The following is a 24,103-nucleotide window of genomic DNA, read 5'->3' on the forward strand; positions in this document are numbered from 1 at the left end:
TAAATAAATGCAAATTGTAGTAGACTGAGCTAGCCATTGTTGAAGCATACGGAAAAAATGCTTAATCGTGAAGCATTCCCAAAATAGGTGGCATCTCAACTTTGCAAAAAGGACATAGAGGTGAGATGTCCTACCACTTCACCAATAGATCCTTTGTAGGTAATTTACAAGTTCTAATCCTCCATACGAAAAAATTTAACCAAGTGGAAGGAGTGAGCTTCTAGACCCATTGCAATAGATGGGCCCAAACATTTACCGAGTCCATCGGAGCCTTGGACCACCAAGCCAATTGAGTCATGTGACAGATATTACTCTCTTGATCCGCAACAAGATCTTTTTGAGCCCTCTTACCAATGTGCCATGAAGAAAGGATCCTTCGAAAGCTGAAAACGAATCACCATCTCAGAGGCTTAATCAACTATTGGTGGGGCTTAATCAATGGAACTCCAACTCAAGGCTAATGTGCATGCAAGGGCCACTTGTATAAATTGGAACCTAACCTCAATTGCCCCACTTATATTTAATCTTTCCCCATTTATTAACGGTTAAATAAAATGGCCATTATTTGTTGAGGGGTCATGTATGACAGCGGATTTCGAGATGAAACCAAACTAAGCTTAAATTAAGGATTCCGCGTGTATTTCATGGCGTAGAAAGAAATATTTTTTGGATTACAAAAGTAGCTTTATGCCACAGGACCAACAGTTCTGCTTCGGCATTGGGCGGCAGCGCAAAACACCAAGTACAGACTGTGAACTATCAACTTTCCCCTCTTGTGTAGATGCGAGCATGAGCGTGTATAACTTCAGAAATCAAACCAGAGTGTGTATAGCCTGCATGATGGCAAACAGTTCGAAGCCTCATGCAGTGGTGGTACCTTATCCTGCCCAAGGCCATATTGCTCCCATGATGCACTTGTCCAAAAAGCTAGCAGCTCGAGGCTTCACCATCACCTTCGTCAATACCCAACACAACCACCAAATCCTCGCCAGAACCGTTCCACCCGTCTCAAATCCTAGCCTTGACATCCGCCTCGTCGCCGTACAAGACGAGAGAGACGATGGACGCACCACCGGCCAAGACAGCATCGTGGAAATCTGCAAAGCTTGGGTGCGCATGGAAGAAGGTTTAGGGGAGTTGATTGCGAAGCTGCTGCAGGAGGATCCACCTCCTACGTGCGTTGTTTCGGATCTATACGGTGCGTTCACGCAGGATGTTGCGACGAAATTCGGGCTGCCAAGGCTGGCATTCTGGACGGCGTCTGTGCCTACCCTAGCTTCTGTCATGGCCATTAAGCAAGGATGCCGTCCTCCAAAAGGTAGCGATCTCCACATTCTCCATTTTTAAAATGTATGTGTGCCAAGCCTTGTGGGAGCGTGGTTCTACTAGTTTCTCGTCTTGTCTTTCAGACTCCTCCGAACTCATCACTTGGGTGCCCGGAGCACCGCCTCTCCAGCTTCACGAACTCAATACGTTCCTTCAGCGTTACGACCTCGAAGATTTCATGTTTAATTTCTTTTTTGTTCCATATTCAAGGCTGGGTGAGACCACCTGGATCGTGTTCAACTCGTTTGAAGAACTCGACCACGAGGCATTGGACGCCCTTCGGAAGGACTACTCGCATATCTATACAGTAGGCCCTCTACTGCCCGATTCATACTTCAGTGGTAGCGTGGATTCCGATTACTGGAGAGTTTCCCTGTGGCCAGAGGAGAACGATTGCTTGACCTGGCTGGACACGCAGCCAGCAGCGTCGGTTGTATTCGTCTCATTCGGAAGCATTGCCATACTCTCCCGCGAGCAATTCGAAGAGCTCGCACTGGGCCTGGAGGCGAGCAATTACCGTCTCCTCTGGGTGATCCGATCCGATCTGCTTTCTGGGGATTCGGCCTTGTTTCCGGATGGTTATCTAGAGAGAGTGAAAGATCGAGTGTGTTTCGTGTCGTGGGCACCCCAGCTGCAAGTGCTAACCCATGAAGCCACGGGGGGGTTTCTGACACACGCGGGGTGGAATTCAACGCTGGAGAGCATGAGTGCGGGAGTACCGATGCTGGGGTGGCCTTATTTTGCAGACCAAATGATGAACAGCCGGTGCACGGTAGATGGATGGAAGGTGGGGCTTGACTTCGAGAAGGGAGGCGATGGGATGATAAGGAGGCAGGAAGTGGAGATGAAGGTGAGGCAGCTGATGGAAGGAGACAAGGCTATGGAGTTAAGGAAGAATGCGATGAAGTGGAAGGAGGCCGCCAAGAAGGCTGTGCAGCCAAACGGGTCGTCCTCCTGCAGCTGGGAGAATCTCATCAACTCCATGATCGCCCACAGCAACCCTTAGGAAACTTGAAAATTTGAATGCTTCGTGGAGAGAGAGAGAGAGACTGATTGATTGATTGATTGATACAATCATGGTGCTCATGCCCTATTTGTTAACTCGACGCATTTTTGGAACTCATATACAGCTTGGTTGTGGAAACATAATACTTTGTCCTAGTTAGTAACTTAATGGGCTCCATTCATTTGCTCAAGCTAAACTAGAGTGCTTGGCCAGCTAGGCTCTTGATGAATACTTCTCTCTTTTGCTATCTTGTTGAGGTTCACATGAGTCACGTTGTCAGAAATGATGCAGAAGATTGATGTTCAATTGCATGCAACCTTTTCTAGAGATTTCGTTATCATCCAGTCCTGCTTGCACTTGATGTTGTTCATGTCGACAGTAAAACGTAGTTTTTCTTTTTTTCGGAGGAAGACAAATTCCTATTCTTTGCACTGTAAGCAAATCTATTGTCATTCCACTTCGAGCGAACGACGAGGAGATGTATTTCAGAAATGTATAAATAATAAATCAAAACCAAATTGAGCCAGAAGCATGCAACTGTGACAGGAAAAATCCAAACCCAAAGCTGCATTGCATGTACGACAAAAGTTCCAGCACCATTTGCAACTTCATTGGATCCCTTTTTTCGAAGGCACAAATGTTTATTTTTTGGGTCAAATTATGTTCCTACGCTTTAGGAAATAGTACTTTCGCGCTCTAGCCGGATGGCCCTCGAGCGTGTTGTAACCTAATGGACCTACTGTGTTATGGCTCCTTATGTAGTACTGCTCTAAAGTTCGTGCTTTGTCTACGGTGTCTGTTGTCTCCAAAACTTTGATTTCGAAATTTTCTTCGAAGGGCTTGTAACGTTGCAAGTCCTCTTTCATTTTCGCCAGTGGTTTTTTATTGTGCTGTTTGATCCTCCGTGGCAGGTCCGTCGTGCTCCCTATGTATTTTCTGTTGTTGGGCTTGCACGTGATGCAGTAGACGACGAGGCTCGCGCGATTCCCTTGCGTGGGCGCTTCAGTGGAGGCTCCTCCTTCATCTCGAGGCTCGCGTCTTTCAATGTCGTACCTGCGTAAACATTGACAATTACGTTAGTCATGGAGGTTTTCGGTCTTTTTTTTTCTGTTTGACGTCCATAATAGAATGCATTTATTTACTTGCCTTGGTTTTTCTCTGTTGCTGTGAAAGGATCGTTTCCAATACCGAAGCGCTCCTCGTATAAGTCCCTGTCGAAAATATACGTAAGCTTCTCCATTGTCGTCACCGGGTGCGTCGCGTCGTGCGTCCCTCCAAATTGTTCCATGAATTGTTCGAGTATAGCTGTTGCTTGATTGCGCATCGTGTCCCTCAGTAACTCCAAGGATACGTTGTACCCGTAATGCAGCAGCTCGCACGCATACGCTGTGATCCCTTTCGTCTTCGTGTCTAGTAGCTTCTGCCCCTCCAAACTTTCCATCATCCTATCGGTCTCATCGAACTCAATGTCAAGCTCGACAAGGATCTCTTCGAGGAGTCCTGCAGGAGAAGTGCAATCCATGATGAGTTTGTTGTTCTTGCAACTCGTTAATTCTTTTTCTCAACTGTTGTGGTTTTATTTAATTTTCGGAAGCATTATGCACCATTTGCGAATCTCAAGCCTCCCGGCTCTCTTTTAGCTGGCAAACGCCTATTGCAGTTGTCAATGAAGTCGCGTAGTTCCGCATACGTGTTGAAGCCGTTGATGTAAGCTCCCAGACGTTCTCCTGCATTGTTTGCTAGCCGGAATTGCTTTGTGGTTAGGAAGAACCTCCTCTTTGCTGGTGGAGGTTTTGTTGCCTTCGCGTTGCTTTTGTATAGCTCAAATAGCTGCTTGCAGGCACGACTTATTACACCGTCTTTTCAAATGAGCCGTCTTTTTAAATCTTCAAGAAAAAAAGATTCTTTCATGCTGGTGGAATTTACCTTGTCTGCGTCCATGTCTTATGCTGCAATGTCCCGAGCTTTATGATTCTCTGCACCTGTTCTCGACAACAGACAAGATATTAAAACCATTTTCCTTGCACGCATGTTTGACGTAGCATATTCATGACTTGCCTCTGCCTTTTTCAATCTCTGGTAGTGAATACCTTTATGCACGTGGTTGTGTTGTCGGCTCTGAGAACTCTCGTGGAATTGGTCTGAATATGTCTGGATGTGGGCAATGTAGTATGTGCAGCCTCGTTCTCTCAGTCACTTTGGACAACATCACGTATGCCAGGCCAGGGGCAAACACTCCTCGGAATATGAGCAGCGCTTTGTTGGATATGGTTGCACCTTGGGATTTGTGATAGCGTATGCTAGGGGAAATGTGGACTTGTGGAACCATTTTCCATTTATTGCCTTTCACTCATGCTTCAAGTGTCGTAATGTGAGCACGGCCACCGTTGTGTCCACGACGACAGTGATACCGTTGATTTCCCCCTTGCTAGTTGCATTGATGCTCTTGATTTTGCACATTGCTCCATTTGCAGCACCTATTGCGAGGTCGATGTTTTCCGTTATCATTGCCTTCGCCCCCACGCAAATTTTTCCTATCTCGTTGAAGCTTTTGTCCTCCAACCATTCTTTGAGAGCTGGTTCGCTCGTGGCGTTACTGTGTATTTGAACATGCACAATCATCTCGGGAGTGTTGAATTTCTCCACAAGCTCATCGTTGAAGGTAGCGACATCGACTTTGTGCGTGCAAATGATGGTTGTTTCAGCATCGATGAAGTGGCATGCACCTTCCTTGTCGACAATGCACTGCCCCAAACAGTCGGAAATCTCGTCAGTTGTGGGCGTCCTGAGTCTTATGGTATGCAAGAATGCCAGGAACGGCATGTCTCGTGCATGTCGCACCGAGAATTGCATGTGGTACATTTTCGCTTGAACCTAGTGCGCGGAGGACGTGGTGTGGCACGGCTCGCAGAGATCCTCGTGGTGTTTGCAGACTGGCGGTAATTGCGCGAGGTCACCAAAAATTATGAGCATTTTGTGTCTGAATGGCTCATGCAATGTGCCATTAGTCACATTGACGATTTGTCTTGCCACGAGATCGAAAGTCATCCTTGTTAGCATGGACATCTCGTCAATGATGATCACGTTGGCTTCCTTGATTGCGAGGTGTCGCTCATCCGTCTCATGGATGTTCAGTGGGTACTGATTGCTGCGCATAGGGATCTTGAATTGGTGGTGTACAGTGGTTGCAATCCCGCTCAGCCACGTCGCAGCCGCCCCTGTTGATGCACAGAGTATTGCTGTTTTGTTTTGCGCTACCAGATGCGAAACATAGTACCGTATCAAGAAGCTTTTGCCGCTACCTGGTGTTCCACAGACAACGTGCAGCCCCGAGCTTGTTGAAGCTAGGCTTTCGAAGACTCTTTGTTGTTCTACTATCAATGCGGCATTGGCGACGGCGGTGCAAAACTCGACCATTTTTCCCAACATCCTCGCGCGTGTTGGCCCTTCGACGGTTTGCTGGTCGATGTTAGGCGCTTCCATCGGGCAGTCTCGGATGATCGCAACCTTTTGCAATATCATATTGATCAACTGGTCCGTGTGGTCAGTCGCTAGCAAGTTCCTTTGCATGTATTCGGTCACATACATCTCGAGGTCCTCGTTGCTCAATATGAGGCCGCACATTTGGCATTCGACAAAGTAGGATCCAGCTATGTTGGCAGGTGATATGAGCTCCGTTTCATTCCTGAAGCTGAGTTTTCGCAAGAGCACGTTGTAGAAGTACCCCTCTGGTTGATGTCCAGGGTGGTAGTCAGTGAATCTGACTACTCGCTCACATTTTGGGATCCTGTTGCCGAAGAGGTCAAGACCGACCGTTCCACGTTGCGTTTCCTTGGGCTTTCGTATCACATATTGCCTATGGTAATCGTAGAATGTGCTCTCCTCGATGACGCTCGGTCTCCCGCAGTATGTGTCGACCGGGTGTTGCAGGGTGACGTTGTTGTTTCGCGAGACGATGCGTTGTCTTAGAGATGGTGGCGAGGAGTCGACATAGTAAACGGTCTCGCTCCTTGTGATTGTTGGTATCTGCATGCAGTTTAGCGCGGCCTCTGTTGGAGATGTTGGTTTTGATAGGAGGCTCGCGGCGATGAGTTTCAGCTTTACTTCGTCAAGATGTTGCAACCCCAAACGCGAGGCGTCTTCTGAACGGATGTTCAGTTTGCCCATTGGTTCAGATTTCATCGCGTACTTGAGGAGGTAGTGAGAGATTGAAGAGTTTGTCACCCGCTGTATGTTCATGTGCGCACCCCACAACAGTAACACGGAAGGGTGGTAAGGGACGACATTTCGGTGCTCATGTCCCGGCCGGTAATACAACCAACGTTGCGTCACAGGGTTGAGAATGGCTTCATATTCTGGCTGTGTTGCGAAAGGGAAGCCGTGCTTGCAACTGTGGTGTGACGGTCCGACGTAGCACGCTTTCCTGCATACGTGCAACTGCTTCCTGAGAACTAGTTCTCGCAGCCTTGTGTTTCGAGGATCCAGGGCCTCGTCCCTGGGGATGTAAGCCGCAATCTCATTTGCAATTCGCTGACGGTCATCATGGTGGACCCACAATATGACATGGGCATGTAGGGAGCCCCTGTTTTGTATCTCATAACGAACGACATGGTGTTGTATTCGGCCAAGCAGACCGTCGGCTGAAAGCAAATGCTTGCGCATGAACATGTGGAAGCGTGCGTGGAAAAGTGCCACGCATTCAACAAGACAGTCCTTCCAAGTGAATTGCGCATTATAATGTGTTGCGACGCTCTCGATCACATTAATTTCTTGCCACCGTGTATCGGTGACCTCGTCTGCAGTGAGTGTCAGAAAGAAATCTGGGAGGCCCCAAGCATTGAACATTGTTATGAGGTCCTTCAGTTGCCGTCGATGCCACGATGGGGACCCCGGCATTGTTGATGGCATGCTGTAGCGAAGCACGTGTCTCATTGCGTCTTCATCGGTCGTGGCAGGGTTGGCTTTCCTATTTTGGTCGATGTCTCGTTGCAAGCATGTAGAGTTGCTTGAATTGGCAATCATCACTGCTTGTTTTAACTGGAACATGATCAACAAGTACGGCTTGTAGAGCGTGTAGATAGAGAATAAGGTGCATATTCTCATTTTCACATAGTTGCTGAACTGTATGCAGCCATCATAGTAGCCCCGTCCGAAAGGGAACAGGAAGGGGAACACTGCTAACTCCATGGTTATGTCATTAACGTACGCACTCCCAGCTGCTGCTACTCCATCGACGTGGAATGAAGCGACCCTCTCTGAAAGCATTTCTGTACCCCGTAGCTATATGGAGGCAAACTCATGCTTGTCCCTTGCATCAAAGGCGCGATGGTTCGCGGGTTCCACCATGTTTTGCAAAAGCAGGAGCTCAGGCTGAGATTCCGCTATTGACATTAACTCAAAGGGAGCTGTCTCATCATGTAGTTCCAAGGTACCTGCAATGGTTTGAGGACTCAGGATGCACATACCCATCTTGATGTCCGCACGCTCTGCTAAAGAATTGTACTTGCACAATATTGGATTGTTCTTGATGTTGTATGCGAGCACAACTGACAGCTCATTCGTCACGATTTCTTGAGCCGAGCTTAGTGGGACGTTTCACCAAGATATCAAAGGATTGTCTAGAAGTGACCTTCGATCGAGTGTGCCACGAGCAATCGCATTTGCAGTCGTGGTAACTGAAATGGATACATCTATGATGCTTAGCAGTTGCGTGTGGAGGTGGTTTGTTTTAAGCAATTGTCGAGAGTACTGTGGCATCAACCGCACAATGTATCTGCTCCGCTGGGCATCTTGTGTGCAGCTTTGGCATTTCCAGTAAGTCACTTGCATGCCCATATTCTCGCAGGCATCCAAAAGTATCATGTTTCCGAGTGCAGCGCTGTGGCTCGAGATGCTTATGCCTTGCAAAGAAACGATCCTTTGGTTTGCAGACAAAAGCGTGGTTATGCCACAGACACCGCAGATTTGAAGGCTAGAGAAAATAGCCGCGCAATTACTAACCCATTGCTTGTATCTATCTGCGGTGGTCAACCACGATGACGTAGCTGGCCTCAAGGACATCTTTCTTGATGTTATATCAAGTTGAATAGCTCGACCTCTGGCTGCTCTGAGCGTTGATGAATGGTCATGTTCGAAGGAGTTTCCGGTGGTCATTTCTACATCATGACATGAATCGATGTCTTATGTTCCGGTTTAAACACCTACAGGGATTAATAATAAAAACCATCCGAAACTTTGCTACAATTTCACTCACGTGGTTTTGTCTAAACGCAACAGGAAAAAAAAAATGGACTGAACCTCTATCTTTAGAAGGTGAAAGAATTGATAAAATAACTTGAATCAAGCAAATACATTTTGTTGTGCGTACCTTTAGGAGAAGACACTCGTTTGGAGGCTGCAAACATCTCGAAAACAGAAGTGTTGCAGACATGATTAGTATGTTGGTCGAACCAAGCAAATGTAATGTTCCCTTGCGGAAATAGAATGTGCGAAGAAGTGTGCGTGCTCAAGATGAGGTGTTAAAAAAAAAAAACCATACGTAATGTATGGTGGAGAGCTGGCACATGTCTCTCCAAAAATTATATATCATAGGGGAACGTGCCATCCCCCCATTTCGAATAGTCACCTCTAGTGTTGGAGGTGTAGCGCATTAATGCGGACCAGAGCAACAGACGGTGTAGAAACATTTCAGAATTGAAATGACCGTACATTCTACTTACATGGAGTATCCTTTGTGACGTCCACAGCTCGATGAGAAGTCGCCTATTTCTTTGCTGGAATGTTGGAATCTGAAAAACAATCATGATTAGTCAATATGCATTCCTCATGTTCTGCATGTTTGGATATGTTGGTTAGCATATGTGCAATTTCCTAAAGATGATAAATTCAAACACAAAAGCTATACACAATCCAATGATCAAAGATGTAGCCTATGGTCGTGTATGATGATGCTGACTATGTAGACACAGTACCTATGCATAGTAGAGAATGCATGCGCAACTCGAATGAAAGCACTGCAATTCACTGCACTTCATCATCAGCTAGCCGGGGTGCCTATGCACAAAAGGGACTAATGCCTAAATCCTCGCGGTCGACTACGATTTAGTGTAGAGCACCAGAAACGACGTCACAAATTATGGGAGCTATTGAGAAAGGATCGCAGAGACTTTTGGCAAGCTTACAGCTGCAGTTAGTTACTGGAGCATTGGCAATATATAGTAAGCTAGGTATAGAGAGATTCAACCATTTATTTAGGCCTGGGCGAATGCCTCCTTTCACATTATAACTAGGCTTGAACCTTCATCTCCTCCATCAAGTATTAGCACAATTTGTTAATGCCAGCAGGAGAGAAGAGGGTAATGTGCAGTTTGAAATCTTGTTCCAAAAGGATTCCAATTCCTCTTTCAAAGAAGCTTGGGTTTTGTATATTTCAACGGTGACGCTTGCGCTTTACCTCTGCCAGACGTTTAGCCAATGCTAACAAATCAAAGCAATTCGCTTTAGTTTCACAAGAACAACGAGCTTCTGAGGCTGCGTGCAGGTCGCATGAGCAGAAAGTGAACTACACCAGCAAGCAAAAGTCTTCGATTGCCCTTGTAGTCGAACATTAGTTCTCGTGCAGATGAGAAATTGACGGTAAACCGAATCAGCGAGCTACAAAGAGTGCTCAGATTTTAGCTCAAACAGAGAGCTTCTAGCTTCAAGCAGAGCTATGGAGAAATCTCCCATTTCATATGGCACGATCTTCGCCTTCCTTGCCTTCCTGCAAACTTTCCTCAACAGCTTCCTGCCCCCTGAATTGCAAGATACGATCAAACGGATCTCAAACGGATCGCCCGCAAGCTTTTGAGAGAGTGACAGATGCAGAAGTTTGTGTGGGCAGACCCAAGGTGGTATGTTGAGCTGCGAGGCGAGGGGGAATTTAGGAACGTTGAAGGAGTGAAGTCGCACCAGCAATGGCTTTTGTTGTTGGTGTCTCCGGACAAGCTATGAGCTCTCTCCTTGAAAGATGGCTCTAACAAAAAGCACAACAGTTAATACATAACAACAAAAAGCACAACAGTTATGTAAGGCTTTGTTTTCACGTTAGTACATAACAAGAAAGCATCTGATCGGTGAGCACACGCCTTGTTTTCTTCTCAGAAAGCTCGATTGTTTTGAAAAATTGAAGGTCAAAAAGCGCGCATTCCCCTTGAGCTCACTGAGGGCATCGTCTCAATGCACGAATACATGGAGCAGATTGCCACCGCTGCAAACTCACTATCTGATCTCGACCTGGCAACGGAACAGGAATACACAGAGTACCTAGGATGGTGCCTTTCGCAAAGTTTTTCTGGCATGAAGTGGACCGTTTGCAAGAAAAGGCAGTTGCGTGTATATACTGGGCATCTACACCTACTCTAAGCAAGATCTTGGAACTGTCGGTTGTTTGCTGGGCTAATATTTGCTGTCTATCGCACAATTGAAATAGGTCGGGATCAATTTTGGGGCTCATATTTTCATTTAGGCCTAGTCGTTAATTATGCAGTCTGGTCTTGAATGGGTGGAGGCAACGGACAAGGACGAGGTGAAGCTCAGCAAAATGTATCGGCCGCGCTTGAATATAGCTTAGTTTGAGCAGTAAGCATAAATATTGCACCGCTGGCTAGGAACCCAAATTCAAACAATTTGAGCTTCTAGGACAGAGAAGTAGTGATACAGACTTGAAGCGTGAATAGTAAAAGTGCGGCACAGTCTCAACGATATGCCGCGGAGTTAGGCAAGGGATATCATGACTTCAGGGGAGGAATGGCAGGAGCTATGCAAGCTGAAAGTGAATGCAAAATGGATCGTGTAGAGGGAGATTGAACGGAAGAATTGACGAACGAAGCGGGTGAAGATGGAGGAGCCAAGGCAAGAGAGGCTTGTGCAGGGCGTATATGCCTCACAAGATTGAAGCCCCACTAAGAGAAGACAGAAAAAAGAATAGTTCTATAGCATCGCGCAGAAAGAAAATAGTAATGGAAATAGGTGACAAGCTCTACGTGAGAGGGAAGCTCACAGCAGCAGCTACGATCACTCTGGAGTCAAGAGGGAAGACGGAGAGCTTCAAAAACATTGGGCCTGGCATTGCAACGGTGAACATGGCGCTCAATGAAGGGATCCAGCAAGCTTCCTTGAGCCATAACAATGTGATAGTCACCGCAAACAGCATTAAAACCATGACATTGTAGAAGAAAGGAGTTTTGCATCAGACAAATCAATTACCTCTACAGATATTCTTTTGGGTCTGATCGATAGGAGAGGCGGTACTCGTATTTTGTTTTCACACCGTTGGGAGCTCGACCTTTGTAATAGACAAGCGTTTAACGAATATCTCAACTAGAATTCGGTATGTTTCGCCTATATTTAAAGGTTTTTGCCTTGGCTTTTTATGCAGTTAGCTTTTTACACAGATGGCTTTTCAAAAGCTTTCAAAGCTTTTGGGCTTTCAGAATTTAAAAAATCTAAGGGTGTATATTGTGCCATGTGGAAGCACAGGATTTCAGAATTTGAAAAAACGTCCTAGTGCTGGCCAAGTAATGATCTCATATAATTTTTGTTTATTCACAGCAATAGTAACAAGCTGGGTGCATGTATGCATGAAAGCACTTGGCTCCATCTTGTGGGTTTTACGGGTCTTTAGACGATATCGATTGTTTAGTAAGAAATAATAAAAAAGTAATGCTTTAAGGACTCGCAACATCCATTAGGATTTTCTAAGGTTTTATAGACAAGGCCGTTTGTTTAGTAAGTAATGCTTTGAGGACTCGTAAGATCCATTAGGATTTGCCAAGGTTCTATAGTTATTTGCATACTCTCACACTAACTACAAGGCCACTACCTTTTTTTATATAAAAACTATAAATTAAAACTGGAAAGTAAATTGGCCTTATTTTTCCTTGAAGGTTTTAAGAATGATACCTGATGTCAACTTTCTGGGTTTTTTTGGCTTTATTTTTATAAATAGATCTAGTAGACGACAATCTTTTCACTGGCACACTTAAAGGCGTTAGGCAGGTATAAAGCCCGTTTGGCTGGCATGAAGCCCTTTCAACAAGAAAACATATTTTTTTAAACAAGTTGCTTTTCTGGCAAAGGGCTTTTTGGATAGCAATTTTTTTTTTTCAAGCAACGGCTTTCGAACAGTTAACAGGTGAACTAGCTTTAGCGCCTTGCTCACAAATGAACATGCGAGACCTGGATGAGTGATCAAAAAGCTTGAAGTTACTTGAAGACTTGTAGCTAGAGGAAGCCAAGGCAATCGTTATAGGGAGAGCTCAAGCATGGAGGGAGAGTGGAGGCCTCGAATTGATTTATATAAGCCATGTTACAGGGGGGTAAAAAGCACACACAAGCTAATGAAAAGCCAATAGCCACACACAAGCTAAAAGTTGAAAAGCTAGCAACCATCTAAAAGTAGAGTTTAAGAATTTTAAAATTCTTAATAAAAATTCCTAAAAAACTAAGAATAATAAAAAAACTCCCACTCAAGTCAATCCTACATAACAACACAAAGCAACTATAGACGCGCTTGGTAGACACGCAAAATAGCGGGCGTGTCTATAGGCATTGCTTGAGTAGAGGAATTATGGGTGCATCTAATAACACATCTAACAGGTCATCTATTTGCACGTGTATTAACACGTCTATTTGCGCATTTAAACTAACATTGCATTTATCAGTGCGTCTATTTGTGCATGTATTAACACATCTATTTATGCATTTAAACTGAGAAAATATTGGCCTGTCCAAAATTGCATTTATCAATGCATCTATTTGCACATTGATTGCATTGTGTACGTGAACAATCGGAACCAGTAGTAGGTCACATCTCGTCGCATGTTTACGAATGATCTCGAAGTGAGAAAGAAGGTTTGCTTGAAGAAATTGACTTTCTCGTAACCTTTAGCAAAACACAGATATTGTAAGTAATGCATAAGCAGCCAATCGAGGGAAGATGCTTGCCACAGGTAGCGTTACATTTGCCCATAGCCAAAATTCATCGGCTAGGAGAAGCAATGCTTTTTCGATCATAAACCACAAGTCGATTAATATTAGAAGCAAATGTCTTCAGAACCGTGAAGCATGGAATGAAATGAAATCTACCCACAATGAATCGGATGGATCATGATGAAACAAATTTGTGAGTTTACGCACAATAGATTTGTGGATAGCATTGCAAGTTCTGAATAGCAGACTCAAATCGTCTGCTAAGGAACCTCTCTCATTCATTGGCTTGTGCAAACCATACGAAAGGTGGCTGGTGCTAAGTCCTTTCGCTGCTCACTCAATACGATCAGAAGCCAATCTCACAGTCGGTGTAGATTATGAATATGATGGATCGGGATGAAACAAATTTGTGAGTTTACACGCAACAGATTTGTGGATAGCATTGCAGGTAGGTTCAAATTGTAAGGAATCTCTCTCATTCATTGGCTTATGCAAAACATACGAAAGGTGGCTGATGCTGAGTCCTTTCACTGCTCGCTCAATCTCACATCCAGTGTAGATCATGATTTTTTTGAGCTGGTGCAGATTATGAATTTGGTAGAGCCATCAATTGGGTGTTCCAATCTGCATGCTTTCAGTGGATCGAGACATGCTTCCGTTAGAGCAAAGCAATGTAAGTCGATAAGACGAGACCGAGAGAGAGGGGGTTGAGGGATGTGTTGAGAGTTGTGGTGCCATGAGCACATGTAGAGCAAAGGTATGAGTAAAAGGAAAGCTGCCACATGGCATGGAGGAGATATCCCACATGTGAGCAAGCATATGGATGTAAGTACCCTCACCTATAAAAGAGAGGTTCATTTGAAGTAATATCAATCAAGCACTTTGCACTATCTCAAGATTCTCTTTATGAGTCCAACCTAATCTATCTTGGAACCTAATTGACTTGAGGTACATGTCATGAGCACTCTCTTCATCATGTCTCCACACAGGTTCCATCCAACTTAGAGTGCTCCATTTGATCCTGTGGCACTCTAACTTTGTTATGGTATCAGAGCTTAGGTATAGTCTCCTAGATTAGTTGTAGATATGCCTTAGGAGATCATGTTTTCTCTAATATTAGTTTTTAGTTTTAGATTAAGAGTTTTCTTCTAACCTAGAGAAATCTCTGTTAGGCATTTCCGTTTTATCTCTAGCTCTCATCATAGAGCTCATTCTCCTCTTCGATTGATTAGGTTCAGAAAGCTTCCGATTCTGCCATTTGGAGCTCTAGTTTTCATTCCTTGAGAGAGAGATTTGTTCTCTCATGGTTGCATTCTACTTCACTAGACTTTCTAGTTCAAGGGAACTCCTTAGCCAAACCAAACTCGCCATCAATAGCTTCAGAACTTTTGGCAACCCTCTGCTTCAGCACTCCTGGCTAATAGCCATGCCTCTAAAGAATGCAAGCTATGAACGTGCATGGCATGGAAGCAACCCATGCTCCATCGCCCTACGCTCATAAACATCATCACCTTCTATGCCCCAGTGCTGTTCTAGACGATTAGGTTCGGAGCAAATGTTTCTCTATACTCCACTGTAGTCATTGGGTGGGCAGGACTAGTAGCAACGATTGTCTTTGCAAGTTTCATGGACTAATTTGGGTGCAGACAAATCATTCTCCGTGGGATTTTAATAGGGGGAGCAATGTTTCATTGACCACAAGCTACTGCCAGCTATGATCGAATAGCTCGAACAACTGCTCCAACAAGCCAAGACTTCTTCAAACAGCTGCGCCTCTGTGCTTCTCCAACCACTGCATCCACCTTTCAACCAGCGGCTCCTTCTAAGCTTCCACGAGCTCCTCCATCAACGATGAGTCCACATGGTGCCAGCAACTAATAATAGCCGCGATCAACAACTTGCTTCTAGCTAAAGCTTCATCACCTAAGCTCATGACGACTTTCGACTCCAAGCGGCCTACGAAATGCTTTAGCTTGTCTACTCCTTGATAGACCCAACCACTACCCGTGACTCTTTGCAAAAGCATCGCCTCATTGATCAATAGCTAGCTCAACGCTACACAGCTAAAGCCTCTCCTGCATTGCGGGCTCATGGGACACGCCACGCTCCTCTGCAAGTCACCCGCTCGAATGCCATATTGCGTAGAGTCACCATAGCCAAATAGCTCTAAGGTTGAACCTTAGGCCATGTGGCAATCACCATTGAGTGACACATGGCAGATAGAACTTGACCCAACATAAGTTTTACCTTGGTTAGCCAAAGCAGATAAGGTTGGTCAAATTTACCACTGTGGTAAAGTTTCACCATGGTTAGGATTAGGATTGGTTAACTACCACATCACCAAGTGCCACCTAAGCATAGAGGCCCTTGTGAAGCACAGTTTTGAATTCTGCATGTGAATCTTTATGCCACATCCTCAAAGGCCCTCTTCTTCACAGAAAATTCGACAAGCCGTAACTTCCAATCCAGGAAGAATTTGCACACGCTCCAAAAAGGAAAAGTGATTGTCTTTTTGAGCTCTACGTGCCTGTAAAGTCAGAATCATTGTATGTAATTAAACACTACCATTGAAGCAAAATGAAGCTCATGGTAAGACCTTTGCAACAAATGGAAAAGTGACGCATGAATGCAAAAAACATGCCAAAAGCACAAGTGCATGAGATGACCATAGCACGAAGCATGGCATCCACACATAAAGCATCAAGGCACATGGAAGAACAAAGCATCATTGCAAGAAGCTGGGACACAAGGAAGAAGATTGCAGATTGAAGAACCAGCAGGTCAACTACATAGCATCATCATCAAGCCATGAGCCAAATGGTGACATCAATGGAATGTATTGAGAAACAAAAACCTTGCCAACCTTTCCTATTTTTTAAATCAAACCTGACCACCTAAGAGTAGCTATGAAAGCACCCAAGGGAGGTATTGACATGTAAAAACCACACTTGACCACCTTAAGTAGCAATGCATGCACTAAGGGGAGGTGATGGATTTGTAACTCACATCTAACCACCTTGTAGTAGCCAAAGGCTCATGGCACCAAGGGGAGGTGTTGAGAGTTGTGGTGCCATGAGCACATGTACAGCAAAGGTATGAGTAAAGGGAAAGCTACCACATGGCATGGAGGAGATATCCCACATGTGAGCAAGCATATGGATGTAAGTACCCTCTCCTATAAAAGGGAGGTTCATTTGAAGTAATATCAATCAAGCACTTTGCACTATCTCAAGATTCTCTTTATGAGTCCAAGCTAATATATCTTGGAGGCTAATTGACTTGAGGTACATGTCATGAGCACTCTCTTCATCATGTCTCATCATAGGTTCCATCCACCTTAGAGTGCTCCATTTGATCCTGTGGCACTCTAGTTTTGTTAGGATGGACGTGACACATATGAGGAGAGTTTGCAAAGAAAAAAAGAAACAACGATATTGAGGAGGCAAGGCATAACGAAGAGACTTCTCAACTACCAAATCAATGCACAAGATTTAATTTCCCAATACCTTTGGATCGAACAGTCCACATACATTGCCCCGATCCTCCTCCCCCAAACATCCCCTTAATAGATAAAAGAGATTATCATTTGAAGCTCTCTCGATGCCTTTCATGACCTAGAGAAGGGCGGGGGGAGTTCGGGACCTACTCCATTTTGCTCTTCATTTTTTAATGGTGATCAACCACTCCTCCACAAGTCACTCACTGGTTTTTTTAAGGGGAGTGTTGGAAAAGTAGGGGCTCATTTTGATTTGTCCCGAATGTTAGAAAATTGGGGCCTCATTTGGATTTGGGACAGAAAGCTCATCCACCATGCTATTTATCCTTTTCTTAAAAAAAATCTAGGTCGATTACCAAAAATAGCAAAACTTTGACAACCTATATCATTTCATCAATAAGAGAACCAAAATAGCATCTACTGACTTAGGTACTTCCTCACAAGAGATTCTCATGCATACTCTCGGTGCTTCAAGCACACAAATATCATGTTATGTGAATGTGAATCCACAGAACAAGAACAAGGTAGCAATATCTCTCGTCAATATCCAAGAGTCCACCAAATGTCCTTGGAAGCATATTTTAAAACACAGTTTTTTTAGAAAGCCCAACAAGATGGTTTTGAGGTGATATATTATACTGGATATCCTTTGAACATGGTTCAGAGCCCCCATTAGAAAAAGGCAATGACCTCTGTGAGAGTAGGAGCTACGTTTAGTATGTCATCTTACCATGCTATGCAAAATGACATGTTGGATATTAGATACTATGATAAGATGAGAGAAGAGATACACCATGGCATGTATGATGGCATCGGATAAGACTGCTTACACCATTGTGAGCCATGGATGGAAGAACGTGACAAAGAGACCACTAATTAATATAAGGAGTAGCATGACTGGTAAATGAAGGGCTAGTTCAAAGTTGGCATCCTAGGTTGCCTTTAATTTCAGGGAATAAAGTGCCTAACAATTGTAGCCATGTTTCAAGTATGGAGGTCCTCCGTGCTAGTTTTGTAAGAATGTGCAAAACAAAAAAATTTGGCATGATATAGACCTTGTTTTCTAGGAGAATACTCCTATGAACTCTTTGTAGATGCAAAAAGCGCATGGAAATTAGTGAAGTATGGCTACCAAGAGGGAGAAAGAAGACAAACTTGGTGCAAGACATTCAAGGTGAAAGGGAGAAGAGAGGAGGCATGGCAAGCAGGTGATGGAGTTGAAAACGGAGGAGGAGGAGGGGGGGCAAGAGAAGAGGGAAATGGAGGAACCCATGGGAGCAAGCGAAGGAGGATTAGGAGTGAGAGAGGGAGGTTTTAATGAGTGGGACCTATGGCAAGCAAGATGTGGGAGGCAAGGAGTAGAGAGGCTGTAAAGAGGGGATACAATGTGGCACGGCCCTTTCTGAGTGTAGCATGGCACAGGACAAATAAGGAGATTAGAGAATCTATATATTCTTTATTTGTGAGGTGCTATGTGGCTCTCAAGAAGCAATGACATGTGTTGGGAGCTTCCTTTGAGTGCCATCCTGTTTGGCTCTAACCCATTCGTCCACATCCTCTAAGATAGGTGAAGATACCTTTCATCTCTTGCAACCTCAATGAAGTCCAATTGGCCAAAAGATTTGAAGGCTTGGATCACAACCTTAAGCCCACACTTACTGCTTTGTCGACTTTTCTTAGCTCAACCACCTAGGGGGACCACCATGTGAAAACCTTTATATAGCACGTGCATCAAGGGTTATTAAAACACACCCTATCTATGGTTTTTTGTAACCTATGTATGACCCTTTTATAAATTTTTGGGATGATTAAAGTATCCCTTCTGTATGAAAATTCTCACTTTTTGAATTAAAACACCCCGTACGTATGTATATTTTCTATAGCTCCATAAAAATATAAAACCGCTTCTATTGATCACACGTGCTATCTTAAGTATTTCTTAGTGACCCCCCCGGGCTCAACCCACACCACATCTTCTACATTGAGAAAAAAAAGATTCTATTTTAGTAAATTTATTAATTTAGAAGATTGCTATAAGGGCCACATGGTAGTGCCATATGGCACTGCCCACTTTGTAAAAACCCCATACAGCACATGCGATCAAAGGGTATTTAAAAAAACCCCTACTCTAAGCAAATAGCCAGGGTTCCCTTTGCAATCTCTCCAAATGCCTTGTAAAAATTTTGAGCAATTAGCAAGGTAGATCTCAAAAACCATGGATACAAATACTTAAGAAAAAGTCGTAATAAGCTTTCAAACCCAAGAAGCATAAGTGTTCTCAGGAATCTCCATGAATGATGGAAGAAAAGTTGCTATCCCATTGATCCACAACTTATATTTTTGTGTGGGGTACGTTTTCTAAACATGAAATTGATGACCTTATCATCAAACCTATCCTCCTATTACCTCCTCTTTCTTCTCTCTCTCTCCATGTTGTAACCATGACAATGATGAAACACAAGAAAAGGAGAGACAGCCTAAGTGCAAAAGTCCTTGCTACAATGATGAGAGTTTCTCTTTCTACAGTGTCACACATCATAGGGGATCATGACGATTGTGAGAACATTGTAGCTATGAAGACATGGTAGCGAGTTCAAGCTTTCCCTCTATGTTCAGCTGGAGTGACCAACAATGGAGAGACAAACAACGACTCGCTATAGTTTGGTAGAGTTTCGATGACCTCACTAAATGTCTAGAAGAGGGGGATAACTAAATGCAGTTGTTTGCTGCCTCTCGGGAGAATGAGGAAGATGATCGATACTTTCTATTGCATTGCACAAAACCTAAGCACAAGGTTGAGGAAGCATTTAAGGATAATTGGGCAACAACCTATGAGAAGTGGGATGTCATAGTCAAAGCTTTTGGTACAAAAAAACATCCTAGAGAGGTCGCAATTACGAGCTACAACATAAGAGTCCACAAACATCTGTGTACTCTCATCTAATAAGAGCTATTAAGTTCTAGATGAAACCTATGACACAACGAAAGAAGGGCAAGAGTGTCTTCAAATTGGATTTAGACACACATGAGCACAAGTTGGGGTGTCTTGGAGTGGTGGCCGACAGTGATGACTAACTTAGTAGTAACAAAAAGTAGTCTCATTGCAAGGAAACAATATTCCCTTTATCCTAGAATATGTCCCTTGCCCCTAAAGGGGACCCCTCAAGGTCCATATTGTCAATTACATTTTCCTTAGTTGGACAAGAATATGCATTTTTCGTGGTACAAAAATATATAACTCCGAGAACCAGCATGGTGGCTGTCATAGATCTCCTTCTATTTGCCAGTGTGGTGGTCATCATAGACCTCCTCTTGTAATACGTAAAAATAGGTAACGAATCTATAATTCCAAGAACCATCCCAAGACAACCTTGAATTATGGGCGATGATACGTCATCAAGTCAGAGAGTGCACTGTGGCGATGTTCAGAATGATAGATTACATCTCATTATTATGCAAGAAACCAGCACAGTGGTATCTCCAAGATGACCTATGATCTGCATGGGTACATTGCCCAGTCACAGGTGGCAAAGCTGTGGCAAAATTCTGCGCGATGGTAGGTGGTCAGCAGGCTAGAGACTTCACTACGGTGGTGTTCAGAGACTGTGCTACAACAGTGTTCATAATTATATATTGCATCTCGTTATTATGCTAAGAACCAACGCGGTGGTCTCTCCAAGAAAATCTTGAATTTTCATGATCTGCATTGGTGACAGGTGGCAAAGCTACGGCAAAAGGTGACACGATGATAGGTGGTCAGCTACGCTGCATGAAGCAGTGAAAAGATGCATGATGTAGTATTGAGCTGCCGTGTGTTGAGCTTTGTGGTGTTCATAATACATAGATTGCATCTCATTATTACTTTAGTGTGACACCATGACATCAGGAAAATTTCTAACGAGAGCGCGGGTCCGCACAAAATTCAAAATCTCATTCAAGACTGCATCACATCGTGACCCCAAAAATAGTTTTGTGATTGGCTACACCCAAGCAAACGTTGAACTAGCTCCTATTTTAATCAATTCTTCTTTCACTCTATAATTGCAATTCATGAATCCTCATGTGCTCCAAATTCCTCCTCAAATGCTAGATTATCAAACAACAATAAAATATCTTGCTCTCCATTATCCCTTGAGACTTAGTGTCCACCTCCTCATTGAGTTTGATTAATGCATTCCTTGATTTTTTTGTTCTCTTTGTATAATAATCATCTAGTTGCTACCCTCAGCATTCCATATGAGCCACGATGGTTGACTTAGAAGAGACTTTGCACCAAAGAAGGGCTTAAGGGCCTTGTCGCCTCGAATTGGTCTGTGGAGCATCGATGGTTGTGGAACTTTGGTCTCTCGGACTTTGTGCAAAATCTGGACATCCTCTTTGGTTTTTCCATACTCTGAGGGTGCTTTTGGAAATGACTCTAGGATTGGAGCCTTTGAGGCACATCAATATCTCTTAGTATTGTCATAAACTATTGTTATTTGCATGGTCTTTAGGTAGTAGTAATGAAAACGTTTTAAGTCTTCACCCTTAAAGGTTTTAGTTCTACACTTACATGAATATCGTTTGTCAACTAATTTTACATGAATATCGTTTGTCAGCTAATTTTATATTGTAGTGCATCATTGGTGTTAGCATCGACCTTAAGTCAATGGAAATGTAACCTTTGGGTTTTTATAAGTTTCCATAGTATGCCTTTCATCCCCACTTCAATCAAGCAAGGTTTTTTCATATTCTTGATAGTCATCATCAATAGAAGATCTCCCTTCACCAAAAGAATTAATAACATTTGTCGCAATCAATGTGTGTGGTTTGTTAAGAATCATATTGTTGGATTTCTTTTATACCCCCATTATTTTTAGAAACCCCTCATAATATATGCAGCATTCACCAATTGATAATATTTTTGACATGTAATCTATTCTTAGTGCGATGACCTAGACCCCTAAGCTAGACCATTGGGCCAGAAAAGGGGTGGGCATCCCTTGGATCAGGCCTAAGAGGAGTTGAGATGGATATTTTTCTTCCAAAATTTTGTTGACATGTTCTAGGTGTGGAGGAATTCTAGGTTCTTATTTCAAGGCAACTTGTGTGATAAAGGAGGTGTCAAGGGAGTGCAGATGCAAATCTCCTCTTTGAGAAATTTGTTTGCCCAATTAATGAGCACTCTGCAAGCCTAGATGAAGCACCAACAAGTGGGAATATATACATACATACACACACACACACACACACACACACACACACACACACACACACACACACACACACACACACACACACACACACACACACACACACACACACACACACACACACACACACACACACACACACACACACACACACACACACACACACACACACACACACACACACACACACATACATACATACATACATACATATGTATGTATGTATTTATTTATTTATTTATATTTATATTTATATCTATATCTATATCTATATTTATATATTTAATATATATATTATATATATATATATCAGATAGATCAAAACATCAATGATTGAGATAAATAGGTATACAAGAAGATGAATCGTGGGTAGAACTGGATAACTAATCAATACAATTGAAATATTGAATTGAATCAAGCAAAAAATCATACAAGATTACTAATGAGGTGAATGACTTAAATAATAAAGACCCATGTAAAAATTAAACATATGGTGCCAAATCAAATAAAAAATAGAAAGCATAGCTGTGTCAAATCAATCTTAATAAAACAAAGCATCATAAAATTGAATGCAAGGAATTAACTTAACTAAAGGTTAAGACCACACATCCAAGAGAAGAACCTTGCATTGACTAAAACTCTCCACTCACTGGGTTGTGAGCAAGGTTATTCTATCACCATGGATTGTTGTTGCACACATGCATGAGCATTCGACGAGGCACATTACTACATTGTCCTCTTTCCATATGCAAATTAGAGAAACTTGCCAACTGTGCAACAAGGAGCCATGTGCCACTACTGTGCACAGTTGCACTTTGTGAACAACTTTCCATAGTCACCGATTGCTTGCCTAGGGATCCAAGACCCATGGTCAAGTTGATACTAGTGGCGTGCGACTATGTCATCCACAATTGTGTCTGCACTTGTGGATGTTTCACCACCCAAAATGGCTACCACCTTTTCCACTCCTGGACCCTTGCACTTTCCAATCTATCTTCGAGGATCGCCTAGGAAATGTTTGCACATCCAAGTACCAAAACCCCTGTACTCTTCATGGCAGCAGATGTACATCTCCAATTTATGGTAGTTACAAACTAATCATGCGCTTCTGTAGTGTTTTTGCCTCATTTCTCTTGAGCCAGTTCACATATGTATGCACATACTAATGGATCAATAATGTGCAAAAGTTTCAGAAGAAATTTTTTTATCTCAATACGTCTAAAAAATATTTGCCCTGCCTTGATCAAATTTATTTGACAATACGTCTTCATGGAAAGAATCATTTCACTCAGTCTTATTTTGCCAATGCTCACAGTAAGTGTGCTAGACATCGAGACAGAGCAACCATCCAATTTTCTTGCCCCCTCTGGACATAATTAGATGGTTATAGACGTGGCAATATGCCTATGCACCTAGGCTTGGGATGGCAAATTTCCTTTTCCCACATCTCGCTCTTTCTCGAGTAAGCATCTATCTGCACAATGATCTTTCATGACATCATGCTCTGTACTCAAAAGTCATTATTTCACACACGCTAGTGCGATAGCTACCAATGCTTACATGTACATGATAGTTATTTCTCTGACACCCACTAATTTCTAATCCCAACCATGTGACACAGCTATTCAAAAGATTTAAAAGCACTTGTTTGTGTTACAAGCTATCTTAAATATCAGGACTCAAACTATGATATAAATTAAACACAATGTGATATAAATACCTTATCCATGAATATGATATATTTTTTAAATACCTTATTTATGAATATGATATAAAATTAGATACAACATTTTTCTATGCAAATTTATAGCTTTTTGAAAATGTCTTTTATGATGCCCCCTTTTTTTTTTACACGATTTAAAAATATCCTTCTATTGAACACATGTGATAGTCATATTTTATCTATATGACCCCCACAAGTAGGGTAAGCTCAAAGGGGCTATGTGCAAAGATAGCAAGGAACAAGATTCAAGGGTAGGGCTTGCATAGAGTGGGATAGATCTATGTCAGAGCAAGGAATAATATGGAAAGTCTAAGACTTTTTTTAATGCAATTGTGAATGAGTGCAAGAGACAAAAGTGAAGGGACTAAGGTAGAGAGCAAAGGTTGAGA

At 43.1% G+C, this 24,103-nt stretch overlaps 1 protein-coding gene across 1 annotated transcript; it reads left to right on the forward strand.

Annotated features, from left to right (window-relative positions):
* The first annotated feature begins 840 nt into the window (after nucleotides 1–840).
* Nucleotides 841–2,332, forward strand: LOC147885144 (UDP-glycosyltransferase 85A5-like). Its single transcript, XM_087397276.1, has 2 exons — nucleotides 841–1,318; nucleotides 1,410–2,332. The coding sequence occupies exons 1-2, from the start codon at nucleotides 841–843 to the stop codon at nucleotides 2,330–2,332; spliced, it is 1,401 nt and encodes a 466-aa protein (XP_087253402.1).
* The last annotated feature ends 21,771 nt before the right edge of the window (nucleotides 2,333–24,103 follow it).

This window comes from Dipteris shenzhenensis, chromosome 26 (genome assembly GCF_047967505.1).
Source record: "Dipteris shenzhenensis isolate YYH24624 ecotype China chromosome 26, Dip_SZ_1.0, whole genome shotgun sequence".
Taxonomy (NCBI): domain Eukaryota; kingdom Viridiplantae; phylum Streptophyta; class Polypodiopsida; order Gleicheniales; family Dipteridaceae; genus Dipteris; species Dipteris shenzhenensis.

Excerpts from the sequence above, each read along its gene's own strand:
- LOC147885144 (XM_087397276.1), top strand. The coding sequence starts at position 841 with ATGGCAAACAGTTCGAAGCCTCATGCAGTGGTGGTACCTTATCCTGCC. Across the intron at positions 1,319-1,409 it reads AGGATGCCGTCCTCCAAAAG|ACTCCTCCGAACTCATCACT; the intron begins GTAGCGATCTCC and ends CTTGTCTTTCAG.